General features: G+C 37.3%; 1 protein-coding gene across 1 annotated transcript; it reads right to left on the bottom strand.

Annotated features, from left to right (window-relative positions):
* Nucleotides 1-5,005: 5,005 nt before the first annotated feature.
* On the bottom strand, nucleotides 5,006-13,513 carry LOC132772823 (epidermal retinol dehydrogenase 2-like). The gene is made up of 6 exons (XM_060771679.2): nucleotides 13,157-13,513; nucleotides 9,240-9,371; nucleotides 8,708-8,807; nucleotides 6,068-6,212; nucleotides 5,847-5,969; nucleotides 5,006-5,273 (listed from the first exon to the last, which is right to left on the bottom strand). Exons 1-6 carry the CDS (start codon nucleotides 13,496-13,498, stop codon nucleotides 5,222-5,224), a joined length of 894 nt encoding a protein of 297 aa, XP_060627662.2. The 5' UTR covers nucleotides 13,499-13,513; the 3' UTR covers nucleotides 5,006-5,221.
* Nucleotides 13,514-14,974: the final 1,461 nt, after the last annotated feature.

Genomic DNA, 14,974 nt, shown 5'->3' with positions numbered 1-14,974 from the left:
AACAAGTGATTATGGCTATAATTTAGCAAGAATATGATCATGACCAACACAGAGATGTGACAAGATATTCAAGTATAGCTGGCACTGCCTCTCTTGACATCTAAGCAAAATGCTCCTAAAGATAATAATAATAAAAGGTACAGTCATTTACTGAATTCCATATTATGTTTTCTACCAAAAGTACAGTTTTCAGTGCAGGTTTAGAACTCCCTAAATAAACAGGCAGGTGTGTGCCCTTCCACCACCCCCCCCCCTAGCGATTTGAAGTTGCTACACCCTTATATTCAATATATTGTAATCTTTTAATTACTTTTAAACCTACCAAGACTTTAAATGTTGGCAGTGTTAAAGTAACTCTTGCCCAAGGCTATCATTCAATAACCTATTTTAATGTGTGCCACCATATCTAAAAGGCATGGTACTTATGGTCCCTGTGTGTTTTGCAAATTCATCCATAAATGTCCATTTTGCTATGATGACCCATAGCTAGCACCCTGGGGCAGGGCCGTAGCCAGAAATTTTTTTTGGGGAGGGTTGAAAATTTCAGGGGAGGGGAGGGTTTGAAAATTTCGGGGTTGGCATTTTGAAATTTGGGGGGGGGGCGTTAGGGTCATGCTGAATCAAAGAGCACAGCAGGGGGCAGAGCAGCCTTCAATAGCCTACAGCTCCGCCCCTGTCAACCACCTCCACCAAGTCTGGCCTCCTTAATGAGAACATTCCACCCCCCCCCCCAACTTGGTTGCTTCACTACATCGGCTATTGCTGCAAGTAATGACAATGTGAATAAATTGTCAATATTTGCTTGAGATAGTGCTTGCAGTTCTGGAGGGACTCTTAATTTTTTGCATCTCATAGACTTTGCATGGGGATTTGGCTAACCAGTTAAAATTCATGAGTAAACCAGGTTTTTTTTTTAACCTGAAAAATTTCAGGGGGGGAGGTTTGAACCCCTCCCCCCCCCCCCCGGCTACAGGGCTGCCCTGGGGTAAAAACAGTATACATACCACCATCCAGTCTTCTCTGGACCTATTTTTTTTTCTAGCTGTACATTGATTGTAATTATCCCCAACCTAACTTTTATCAGTGAAATCTCAGTGAAAGGTTACCATGTATAAAGCAGAACCAGTGAGGTTTCATAACTTTACCTGGGACTGATAGTACACAGAAAGAGGATCCATAATGTAGTTGATGAATGTAGCAGTTATCCATAAAATGTCCCTTTAAAATTTCTGCTCTATTTAACTCAGTATGGGAGCTTAATTCTTCTGCTAAAGCAGTCCTTCAGAGTCGGTCTAAGCAGTTTATAATGGATAGACTCACTCATACCCTTGATATCTCAGGTCAAGCGGCACCTAGTATTACAAATATTAATTGCCTATGTGTTGTGTGGATGAAAAACGACAGAATTAACAAACCATGGTATATCTTGACTTGATATTTTAATAGTGTGGTCTTGTGTTATATGTATTTTAACAGCGTGTTTTTTTGTTCTTTTAATTTGGTTTTAATCTTGCCTCAAACCACAAAGAAAGGTGGGTAATAATTTTTGTTTGTTGTTATTGGTATTGTCATTTGACTAATCCAGAAAAGGATCTCATTTCAGAGCTGGAAAAGCTGAAGTCAGTGAATCCTCAGATATTCCAGAGACCCTCTCACTCACTTCCCCAACATCAATCAGACAATGCATTGTTAATACAAATTTTTAAACAAGATATAGATGCCACCAGTAAGCATACTTTATAACAATTTCCAAGAAAGAGGGCTAAAATTGATCTATAAGTATGGAGAGGTGGTGGGCCAGGCTTTGCCTGATATCTTTGTATTAAGGTTGATTAAGATTTGGTACACCAATGTTAACTTTATTTATTTATTTACTGTATTTATACCCCGCTCTTCTCAACTCCAAAGGGGACTCAGAGCGGCTTACAGATTATGGCAACATTCAATGCCACATCATACAACAAATAATAAATATAACATATCAACATATCAGCTTTGAAAGAAGTAGAAGAAAATACTGATTCACTAAAGGCAAAGACCTCTACAGATATCTCTAAAAGATACTTTTTTCCAGCCAAGACTTCTAAAACTTTTTTTTGCTCATTCAGCAAACATACTGTAAATTACTACAGAGAAGACTGACCATTTCTAATTCATATTTTGCACACAAAGAGCTTGGAAGTTCTGTTGCTTTGGACTAAAGCTCCCACAGTTCCACAGATGCATTGTTAGTGATGATCAGGCCCGTAGCCAGGATTTTGTTTGGGGGGGGGGCTGAGTTCGGTTCCGGGGGGGGGGGGGCTGAGTCTGAGTGAAAGAGGGTCTACCCTAGCAAACCTTTTGTATCGTTACCCCAATAACCCCATGCATATGGGATATATTGAGTATAGTGATCAGATCATGATATGAATAAACATAGCAGTTAAAATAATGCACCAGTAAGGCCTTCTCACGGACCACCATCAGAATTTCAGAGGGGGGGGCTTAAGCCCCCCAAGTCCCCCCCCCCCCCCCAGCTACATGCCTGGTGATGATGCTTCCTAGAAGGCTGTTCAGAGAGAAACATTTCCAATCTCTGTATCATTTCCTATATAGCACTAGACAATTTAACACCTAGACCATCACATCAGTTTTCTATGCCTTACTGGAAGAAGACCAAGCAGGTTAAAGATGTAACGAGGGTCAGACGACAGGTTCCAACACTTCTTCTAATTTGGCCATCTTCTCTATAACCACACACACTAACCCAGGGTTTTTATAGCTTTGGCCCAATTGCTAACTTAGCTTTCAAAAGGGGTGGGATTCTTGTTTGCTTTTTACTATAATTCCCATAATCTGTCATTCCTTTTGTGGATTCTTTGAAAAAATAACAATTCACCCTGTGGTTGCCACTGACTACTGTTTGTTCACTCTAGCAAACTATAAAAAATACACGGATCAGTATTCAATTAGATAAAACCAGAAGTGCACATACATAGAGAATGGTGTGACACTTCAAAATCAGGATGCTGCTCACCCAGATAAGAGTCCTTCCACTGAATTTTTCCTTCAGCTTCCAAATTCTTCATATTCCAGAGGAGGAGACATTGAATAATGTGCACACGGAGAACTCTACTGTTTGCTGTGTTCACATTTCTTTACTCACCTTGCACCCCCCCCCCCAAAATTTCTTGTATTGGCCTAAGCTATACTCTTAAAAGCTTAACTGAAGTTTTAAGTTATGAGAATGCTAGACATTTGAGAACTGATTAAAAGCTTTACTGGCAGAGACAGGCTTTGTATTTGGAGAGGCAACATTTGCCCTGCTGGTACACCACATACATTCAATGAGAGAATTTACATCTGAGGCCCAGGAAGAAAAGATTCCTCCACCCACGTGCCCACAGCACTTTCAGCATCTTGTCAGAGTAGAATTTCAAGTGGTTTGTGGTTTCTGTGTCAAAGAGGGGAACTGCTTAGGGAGTGGAACCAATTTCTGGAGCTTCTTCATTGGATGCTACACACTTGCATCCTGCCCATGATGTTACTGATCTGGAAGAAAGAGATTGTGGGTGTAGGGTAACACTCCCAGACTCTGAGGCATGCCTCCACCCACCTGGAATTTCCTCCAGCTTTGCAGGTGTCAGGCTGAATTCTAATCAGGAGGCATCTGCTTCAGACAGCTTGACCCTGCCTAGAAGCTGTCTGATGGAACTGTTTACCTAACTTGCAGCACAACTCTGCTTTTAGAAGGTAATTGAGTTCAGTGGTAAGTGCAAATACAGCAGCATTATAAATCCGTATGTAGATGTTTATTTACAAAGAAACTTACTTGAAATCCCTCTTTTTCAATGGGATTTCAAACATGGCCAGCATTCCTTTAAGAAATAAGTCAAGTTGGATACCTTTCAGGCTCACAAATCAGCACACAAAAAGAACCAATCACATTTCTACCCCTAATCCTGCCATATCCATGGAGGGAGTAGGGATTCAAGTATGTTCCTGGACTTCACATGGCTATATAAAGCTGTGAATAATACCGAACTCCAGTGGGAGAAATGACAGAGGTACCAAACGAGAGTGTAACTTAAAAAGGAGGGGGAAATGAAAACTGCATATCCCAATTCTGTGGATAAGGGGTCATTCTGTTCACCCAACTTCCTGGGATCCCACCTATGGAGCAACTGGGTAAGGATGAGTTTGATTGGGTCCTTGTTAAGAATAAAAAATGACAAAGAGAAGCCTCCCACAGGATGGTAACACATCAAACATCTGGGCATCCCCTGGGCAGTGTCCTTCCATATGGCCAATTCTCTCAGACCAGAAATGACTTGCAATTCTCAAGTCACTCCTGACACAACAAGCAAAGAAACAAACAAAACAAGATTGAAACACAAGATGGATTACAAATCAATATGATTACAATACAATTAAAAACAGATAACTGATTGGAGGGGGCCTATAAAGTTAAATAGCCTCTGTGTAGGTCTATATATGTTTGTATGTCAAAAATTGGCATTGAATGTTTGCCATATATGTGTATACTGTAATCCGCCCTGAGTCCCCTGCGGGGTGAGAAGGGCGGAATATAAAAGCTGTAAATAAATAAATAAATAAATAAATAAATAAATAAATAAATATTGTGACCCAACCACCAGCAGAATAAACCTCCTTCACTTGGTGCAGATGTTGATTGGTTTGTGAAACCAGTTCAGAGGATGATATTACACCTATTTATGCCCTGTGATCTTGGTCATATACTTAGAAGATATTTGTAATATACACTTAAACAGTTAAGAGACTGCCAGAACAAGAGAGTAGAAAAAGCTGAGCCAGAAGACTGGAGTTTTCAGTCATGAGTGAGGAACAATGTCTTATATGCTTCCCAACTCATGAATAAATAAAACAGGGAGACGTGTGTACAAAATTGTTTCCTTACTTCAAAAGCTCTGAGAAACTATGTGATATTGCTGTCTCTTTAAAAGGAATTAAATAAAGATATACCCAATACTTTATTTTACTTACTTGCTTTATTAGGCATAAAGAGTGACTGATTGAATTCTAATTGTATATATGTTAATGAAAGAGCTACAAAGTCTGGTGTTAAGAATACATGATATATAATATTGAAAATGAAATACAGCAGCGCTCAAAGAAAAAGAATTTTGTTGCGTATGAAGCACAACATCTGTTAGATGGTTATTTTCCTTTCTCTTTGAATCTGACTTCTGAACACATCTCATTATGGGCTGAGATACTGTATAAGAAGAAAAACCACTTTTTTGGGAAGAAATCTGTGGAAGAAGCAACAAAGTATTTTTGGTTAGTTCTGAAGCAGTTTGAGGACTGGCCTAAATTGTCTCCCTGCATTCTTGGTCCAATTCTCGGGAGATCTAAGGAAGTACATTTTGCACCTGAGGCCCCATATTCACTGCCATATAATGCAGTTTCACTACCTTGAACTGGATTATATGAGTTTACACTGCCACGTAATGCAGCTCAATTGCACTCTGAAACTGCATTATATGGCCGTGTAGATGGACCTTAGAAGAAGAAAATGAGGTACATTTCTTGAGTCAGAGACATATATTTTCAGTAGCAAGAGGCAGTTGCCTAGTTGGATAACTTACTTCTTTTTGCTTTCCCCTCTTATCCCCTTTGTTTTTAAATAGCCTCCTGTACTATAGCCCCCAAGTGATGAAACATTGGTAGGTTTGGAGGTAAGGGTGCTCTTGATCTAAGGAAATGTGCAGCATCCATTTATAGTGCACATTTCAAGACCTATATAAAGAAGGCCTATAAATATATAGATGTCCTTTATAGAATTTTCCTTTAAAAAAGCTATGGAAAACATGTGGTATTCTTACATTTTAAAGGTAATTAGTCTCATATAAGTTGGCAAGACAAAATAAAATTTCTCTTTCAGAATGGCATCCACAATTGACCTGCCCACATAGCCTACATCCATCCTAGGAACGAGAATTGGCCTCCTGAGGGGGAACAAAAAATTTGACTCATTATATCCTAGAGAAGTAAACCCTGATTATAAGAATATTGAATGATTTTTTAAAACTGAAGATCAACTTACGCTATTTTCACACCATAAATCATCCTTGTATCCACATAACCAGGGCAGACAATGGTGGTTTTAATGCCTTTCTTTCCCGCAGCCCTCATTTCAAAAGCAAGAGATTCCAGAAAACCAAATGATGCCCATTTACTTGCAACATAGTCTTTTAAAAAACAAGAAAGGAAAAAATGGAAGAAGAAGAATTTTTGTCTTGAATACAATATTCTCTAAAATGACAATAAAAATTAAGTCAAATGGCTGGTTGTTTCATCATTGTCTCAAAGCCTGGTCTGAAACACAACTCAGCAAATAAATTCTTATGATTGAACATGACAAAATTGTTCTTCTCAACCCTTCCCTTCATGCCCTCCATCCTCATTGTAAAATCTATTTTAAAGGCTTTAATCTGGTTCACACAGATATATCCACGATCCCATGCTTTATTTGGTAATGTACTAAATAAATACGCAGTGATTAATTGCACAGATAATTTGTGTTTTTCACTTTCCCAAAATGCTAAAATTTCATTGAGGTAGGCATAATTCTTATTTTGGAGAAAACATTTTTATTGCCTCCACCCTTCCACGTTGCATACAACACCAGAGCTATTATCTTTCTCCTGCTGAAAATTTCTAAGAAACATCTCCAGGGCATTCAATGCAGAATGAGCTGACTGGTTATGTGCCTGAAGACTTTATTCAGGTGTTCAGGAATAATATGTGGCACATATTGTTCTGCCAGAGATATAGGAGCATTATGTTTAAATATCTCATAATATGAACCATCCAGAAAAACAATGGTTTAAACCATGTTGGCTTTCCAAAGTGATTATTCTTGATATTTATTTGTTTGAAGGAAACAAATTCAAGCATAAAACTCCTAATCTGTTCTTGAAAGTTGAGTTGACTTGCTTGACAGTCACTATAGTCCTACACAGGTCTGAGAAATTATTGAAAAGAAATCAGGTGCAACAGAACCTTTTTAATGCACTGTATATGGAAATGATTCAAGTGGTGCAGATTTTTTTACTAGCCATGTGAAATGTTATTACATTGATCCGAAACAAGCTGCACTGATTGGTTCTTTATTCCTGGATATAGTCCTCATCTCAAGCTCACTGATAAAGCTCTATAGAAAGCAGAAAAATCCCTCTCTATGCCAGTGCACTCTCACATTATAATGTGAGACACACAAAGGCCACCTTCTACTGATCACACGAAAATGAAGGAATCACTACTATGGCATTTTTCTCACAGAAGTATGCCATTACCTAGTGCCAACCTTTGTCAGCTGAAAACCCTTCTATCTACGTGAGTGTTTTAAGTTGGTTAGTCTTCCTTCTGATTTTTTTTACTATAGCTTGTTGCATGAATATGCTTTCTTATTGTGTATTTATTTAGACTGCCTTGATAACTATTGCCTGAAAAGGAGTTTATAAGTATATAGACAAGATCTCCAGATTTTCTTGGATCCTGATTTGTCACACCTATTGAAGTAGAGAACAGAGGCAAGGTATGGATGTCACCATCTTCTTCCTGCAATCTTATATTCTTGATCTGCCTAGCAAGAGGAATTACACAGACACAAGTTTCTCTTTTTAAAAACCTACTATCAATCAGCAACCAAGGCTGGTATTTCCCTATGTAGATCATGTGAGCAGGCTATAGCTGAATTGCTCAACTGGCTTTGACTTCACCTCACTGGGGTCAGTTTGGTAAAAAAATCAATATTTTCAAGCACAGGTTGCAGTTCTTAAGCTATTTTTTATTTCAATTGGACTGATTTATTCTGAGGGAAAGGACTATGTGTGGTTGTACTCTAGCAATCTCCTAAAGAGATCTTAGAATGAAGCCAGTCAGAGGTAAGTGCAGTCCATTTTGGTGAACCTAATTCTGGATAGCAGTGGTTTATGCCCACATATACTCAATTTCTTACTATCTCATGGTTTCATGCAATAAGACACATGGGAGGAAAGAGCCTCACCAGTTGGCAAGTGGCTTAACTTGATACCAGGATCATTCTAAGAGTCTAACAGGTGCTACAATTAAAACTGTTGCACATATTTTACACCAATAATGTACCATCTATGGCTGCAATTCCTCCTTCCCCTCTTAAGTGCTTCAGCAGCATCTTGTTCGTCCCATGAAAGTAGATCCATTGAGCCAATAGATCTTACATATAGGTTGATATTCCAAGCTTCCTTATGTTTCAAGTGTGACAGTGTAACAGTAAAAGCTTACAGGAAGAGACCTGGGAGAAATATTATTGAATGACTTCTGGGTGAAAGGGGATGAAGCATGCATGAAAATTACATCTGATGCCAACACAAGAATTCTGTGAAGGGACAGAGGAGCTCTTTGAGTGACAGGACAATTTCTTAAAAAGAAGGGCGTACACTGGTAGCATTGCGGGAAGACAGTTGAAGGAGTCAAAGGTGAGTAAATGTACACTGGGTGGATATCTGAATTAACTGAAGAAAAAGATCTGACATTCATCAGTTTGATAATATTATCATACAAGTGTCTATTCCAATTGGGCATAATAATTGGATCTAACAAATTGCAGTGATTTCTTTTGTACACTGGTTTAGGTGCAACTATTTTTACGTCTATGCTATATTCACAATGATAAACAGATAACAAACAGACACTTACTGACCTGAGATTTTCTTGTCCCCACACAGTGATGCTAAACTCGCAATTGTAACTAAATGTCCCTGATCCTGGGCAATCATATCTGGCAAAAAAGCTTTGCAAGTCTATAACAACACAGTTGGTTAATCATCATAAATATTAGGCATGTTTCATATAATTCCTGTATTTGCTTTATCACAGTAAGGGATCAAACATTACAACTAAAGCACATTACTGTATGCTGATATAGTAACTGTAATAAGGAGCAGTATTGCAATAATTTACCTTTTAAATATACAGTCTGAAACATTGAATTAATTACATTAAAAATAAGAACATAAAAATTAATATAGAAAAGTTTTGATATATGTATTATTTGGTAAAGGATTTAAGGGGAAAAGAAGAAAAGAACAGATGAGAAAAAACAAGAAAATAATTGAAACTTGTTTTTTGATTTCCCAAAATAACCCAAATCCATTTTAAAGTTTTTAATGAATTAAAAACTGTAATAACATAATTCAGTAGCTTCAGAGATATCCCCAAAAGAAAATAATTACCCAGAAATGTGCTTTAGCATTGACATCTATTTTTTCTTCCATTTCAGATTCATGAAGATCAATGAAATTCTTCTGACTGTATACACCTGCATTATTGATTAAAATGTTTACAATTCCCACTTCTTTTTTAACCTATAATTAGGGAGGAAAACCACAGATTATCATGCCAAATGCGCACTTTCTTAATTAACTTACAATTAGAAGAAAAAGCTTAGGTCATCATCATGTCAAATCCATATTTGGTCTCTAGTATGGTTAGTGGGAACAAAAGAGAGGGCCTTCTTGGTAGTGGCTCCCCGGCTCTGGAATATTCTCCCTAAAGAAATTAGATTAACCCTCTCTCTTCAGGCCTTCCAGGTGAGTCTAAAAACATGGCTCTTCAGACAGGCTTTTTATCCTGAGTAATCCATGGTCAATGTGAAGAATCATTGATAGTTGTGATGGGTACAACAGATAGCCAGCTTACCTGCAGGTGCTACTGCATTTTAGGAATTTTATAATTTTATATTTTTATAATTTTATTGGTGAGATTTTTACACACAGTTGATTGTACTTATGTTGTTGTACTTATACTTACGTATTGTTGTCTGTATGTGGCACTTGAAGTGCTTCTGTGAACTGCCCCAAGTCTCTTTGGGGAGATGGTGATGGGGTACAAATATTTATTTATTTATTTATTTATTTATTATATTTTGGGCTATGACTCTGGAAACCAGCCTCTGTTTCCCACCGAGCTTTGGGTTGTCTTTGAGCAAGTCACACACTCTCATTAGGAAAACCCAATGACAGGTTCAGAATTGGCTTGAAGGCACACAGCAACAAGTAAAAGCAATTCTTATTATGGGAGAATGGATATCAAACATTTTTCTGATTGTGCAGTGGGAATAAAAATGCATTTTAAACCCCTAGAAATTCCCAATTACCATTCTAGTTGTGGTGTTATCCATACTTTATTTTCTCCTTACACTGGAAATCTGCAGCTAAATGAGATATTGGAAAAGTGGTTTTTGGACTAGAAATTCCATTACTTCTCATCTGTCAATGTAACTGGAAATGCTGAGTGAAGGATGTTAACTTATTCAAGCCAATTCATGGCTATCTGAAGCTATGTCAAGGTAGAATATAGGACTCACATATTCATGTTAATATCCTGTTGTGTTTTGCTCTCTCAGTGGAGAGATAATATTGGACACATGGGGGAGAGAAGGAAGATCCTCCCCTCAATTCCTTATTCTCCACTATACTATTTCTAAAATATTTTATATTGAAACACCCCCCCCCTCCCCATGCCTAATTAGCACACATGGGGGAGATGCCAGAAAACAATCTGTGTATTTAGAAGGTAAGACAAGAATGAAGCAGAAGTTCTTATGACACCATCTCAAATGGAAGTCTCTCACAATACTATGAGTGTATCGGACCATGTCATTTTTTTTCCAGAAAATAAGCACAGTTTCTGGTAATACCACATCTGTAGTTGAGACTAAAATTGTTATTAAGATCTGAAAGAGTCTCAACCAATCAGACATTACAATGATAGATTAGATCAATGAATCAATTGACCCATGACAATGCAGTATCACCCTGTTTGTTGCACCTCAGAGTAGATTCACCTTGCTGAAGAACACCAAACTGTACACAGCCAGAAGTCTTTATAGTTTATTAAAAATAAAAGGTTAAAAAGTTCTTAAAAGCAAAGGTTAATGTTCCAAAAGATCAATATAACATATCACTTGAAGCTTAATCCAAAAAGGCATCAGCAAAGCAAAACCCAAGAGAACATGACAAAGTCCTGGAACCATGAACAACAAAACTGCAAGATAATCTAGCCTAGTTTAGGCAAGCTCCTTAGGTGAACATGAAGTTGCTTTGACAAAGATCTGGTCTCAAACACACTGTTTAATACTCTTTGCAAAACATAAAGGCATTTTTCTGGCCTCTGGCCTCCCTCTTGTTAGCTATTCTTTCACTCCTTCAAATTCAGAATTTCAACTGGTCAGCCCGATCTAAAGTTCCCATATCATCAACGTCAGTTTGTTCGTTAGTGTTAGCCTGTTTCCCTGCTGGTTCATTATCAGGCTGAGAACCAGGCTGAGAGCTGTCTTCCTTCTCTGAGTCAAACTGCACCTGGCTATTTTCAGTATCAATACTCTCATGCCTTACTGTGGGAAACTGCATTTCTTCACTGCCTATAACAGGCAATTCTTCACTGTCTATAACAGAGACATTTTGAACCAAATTGTGAACCTGAGTCCCATCATCCCCATCAGAAACACTCTCTGATTCCAGCTGAGTTACAACACTGTTTTTACATCTCTGACTGTTGTGTCATTCAAGTCCAGAAATCAAGGGGATATACAAGGGAAATCCATGCATAAGATTTCTCCATCTGCAATTCATCAAAAATATTAATTTTGTCTTAAAAGTCTAGGAACCCATTTTCACCACCTTTAGTGCCAATTAGATCCAAGATTTCATTACATGGAAACTAATAATAAATTACTTTAAAAGGGTCTGTTTTCCTTTTTGCAAACAACTAAGATCAATTGGAGGATGCTATCTAGAATAAAGTAAGTGCTTTCTATTCTTCCAGTGCTTCACACTTCCGGATGCACATTCTTCAGGGCCTCCATATCCCAGAGCAGATATTTAGGGATGGGTGGTATAATTAAGGGAAACAGTAACTGAGAAACAGTAACTTTGTGCAGCTGTGTTCTGTGCAACTTTGTTTACAACTGGGGATAAAAATATTGGTCCCTTTTGGTTTGCCTTAGTTTCTATTATCCCCTCCCTGGCATATTTTTCCTATATCCGTGTCACTTTGTGCTTAAATATGTGCAACTACTTTTGTGTAGATTTCTTCCTGCATTTTTAGTTGGATGATAGTTCAAGGTTATTATTGTCAGAGATTTGCCAAGCAGTTTCCTATGCTTTTCATGAACAGAGACACTGTTGTTCCACATTCTTCAATGTCTGCATTTTTTAAAAAAATGCACTAAAACCTTTTATAAAGTATAAATACTGAAAAGCAGCTCTATTGTGTATTCCAGTTCAGTGATTTGAAAGACATTCATATGAAAATGACAAGTGAAGAAAATTCCATACATCCTAAACCTAGTTGTTATGACTGCTTCCTAAAGTGTCTCAAATATAAGCATTCTGTCTTACCTGACTGTAAACTGAATGTGCTGTTATTTAGCTTTTTCTGCATCAATTTATTTACAGTATTACAGTATTTATATACCACTTTTCTTATCCCTGGAGGAACTCAAAGTGGTTTATAAAAAATAATGGCAAAATTCAATGTCTTACATACATAAAACAAAAATTAAATCAAAGAGCACATGACTAAGCATAAAATACAATAGGACAAATTCACCATAATAGGACATGGAGTATAATTTTTTTTAAAAAAAATCTAATAAAAACATTAAATTTACATGATCCCAACTTGTAGACAGGGCCATTCCAGATGTCGATTACATATATTCCATATTTACTTTTTCTACCGTGTTACTTTACTAGTCAAAAGCATATTCCCATAATCATGTCTTTGTTCTCTTTCTAAAGACCAGGAGAGAGAGTGGTGATTTAATCTAATTTCACTGGGGAGAGAGTTCCAGAGTCAGGGAGCCACCACCGAGAAGGCCCTGTCTCTCGTCCCCACCAACTACACTTTCAAAGCAGGTGGGGCTGAGAGCAGGGCCTCCCCAGAATATCTTAACCTCTGTGATGGTTCATAGAGGAAGATATATTCAGATAGGTAAGCTGGGCCAGAAGCATTTAGGGCTTTGCAGGCTATGTAGCAATATATTTACCAATCACATTATTTCCACAAATATATTTTGGCTAAGTAGTTGCTATTATATATGACATTTCCAAGAAGTAACAACTACAAAACACAACTGTTCATTTACCTGATCTGCTACTGCATAGATTTCATCCTTTATGCGTAAGTCACACTTGTAGGTATAAACGGCTATAGCCCCATTGGCTTTGACAAGTTCTGTTGTTTTTTTGTTACCTTCCTCATCGATGTCCCAGAGAACAAGAATTGCTCCAAGGCGTGCAAAATTTAATGCAATCTGTCGTCCAATTCCATTTGCAGATCCTGTGACAAGCACTATTTTCCCAGCAACATTTTTTCGAACACAAAAAAGCATCAAAATAAAGGCCTCAAAACAGTAATAAATAAACAAAATTATAAATTTGAAGGTATCCAAGACACTTCTTATAATAAACATGCATCTTTTCAACATATTTTTCTAATTTAAAAATTAGTTAATATACTGGTAATAGCAATATAAACTATTGCTAATTTGTTTCTTGAAAAGCTTGCCAATTCTCTTTTTAAAACTTTAGGGCTGAGCCTTCTGTCCTAGTCCCCAGGAGAAAATGCTATTGTCTAATCTACTGTGGAGATAAATATTTCCAAGCACTTTATATATTCGAGAAAGTACATGGGAATTCTCTCCTCCCACAATTAGATTTGATTATACAGACATATTTCAAACAAACGACTATGGCTAGATGTGTGACAAGATATCCAAGGTGCTTATTATTATAGACATGATTATTTTGAGCATATTTTCCTAATTTAAAAATGTAGAGAGCTAAACTGTACTAAATTTCTTCAAAAAAAATTGGCAAGTTCTTTTTAAATTATTTCAGTCACCTCCTTTCTTAATATGGTATTAAGATGTGTCTCATCCGACATGACCATCACTATGAATTGAGTTTAGTTTAAAGCAGTCTGCACATTTTTTCTTTCATTTATATTTAGATTTTTTTTTACTCCAGATAAAATAAAAAAAACACATTGACTCAGGCTATAAGTTAATATAATTGCACTGTAAAAAAACCCTCACAAACCTTAAGGTTTTACAGAACTTTTTGTAATGTTTAATCTTAGTCATGTACATAAATTACATGGATGTTTGAGGTTTCTTTGGAAAGGAATCTGCTGGAAAATTCATTATGTGTTATTTCATCTTACATTCCTTTCCAAAGGTTGGGCATAAAATTATTGTTATATCTCAATTCTTGTACTAAGAGCTGAAAGGAAAAATCTTCTAAGCCTGTGTTCAGTTATGGATAATCATAATAGGTTATCACTCGTGGCTGAGTATGATTGCCTTCCAAATGTAGGTTCTTGATTGTGGGTCCCTAGAGATCTATTCTTGATCCATACAGCGAGGACATCAGTTTCCAGATGGAAGGTGGCTCCAAAAAGTGTTGGCTTGACACATCTTTCTCTTGACACATTTCTCCCTTTGCCCTCTGTTCATGAATTTTCCACGGCACTACTGGTAACAGCAAACCTCCAGTAAGAACATTTGAGGGCCAGGACTTCACGGTTCTCAATGTCTATGTCTCAGTTTTTAAGGTTAGCCTTAAACCCAACTTTACATCTGTTTTCCTGTTCACCCACATTCTGTTTTCCTTTCTTGAGTTGAGAATAGCGTAACAACACTGATGCATTTTTTTCCAGAAGTTGAGAGTGACGTTTGTAGATGGTTCATATTTTGCAAGCATATAAGAGGGTTGGGAGGACAATCTATATATATAAATCTGTTAGGTTGGTTCAACAGGACAGCAAAACTCCACAACCCCCCAACGAAACTTAACCAAAATTCCCATGCCCATAACACAACCCACAAGGTACAAACATATCTACTCAAAATGAAAAACAACACAACAACACACTCACAAAACGGCAAAACTACAAAGCTCAA

This window comes from Anolis sagrei, chromosome 4, assembly GCF_037176765.1.
Source record: "Anolis sagrei isolate rAnoSag1 chromosome 4, rAnoSag1.mat, whole genome shotgun sequence".
NCBI lineage: Eukaryota > Metazoa > Chordata > Lepidosauria > Squamata > Dactyloidae > Anolis > Anolis sagrei.
Note: the sequence above shows the minus strand (reverse complement) of the source record. Positions and strands in the feature narration are given on the sequence as shown.

Bases quoted from the DNA above. Each gene is read 5' to 3' on its own strand.
- LOC132772823 (XM_060771679.2), bottom strand. From the start codon at position 13,498: ATGTTGAAAAGATGCATGTTTATTATAAGAAGTGTCTTGGATACCTTC. The intron at 8,808-9,239 runs GTAATTATTTTC...GTGTTGTTATAG, and splicing joins ATGCTAAAGCACATTTCTGG to ACTTGCAAAGCTTTTTTGCC. The intron at 5,274-5,846 runs GTAAGAATACCA...CTTCTTCCACAG, and splicing joins AGACTAATTACCTTTAAAAT to ATTTCTTCCCAAAAAAGTGG.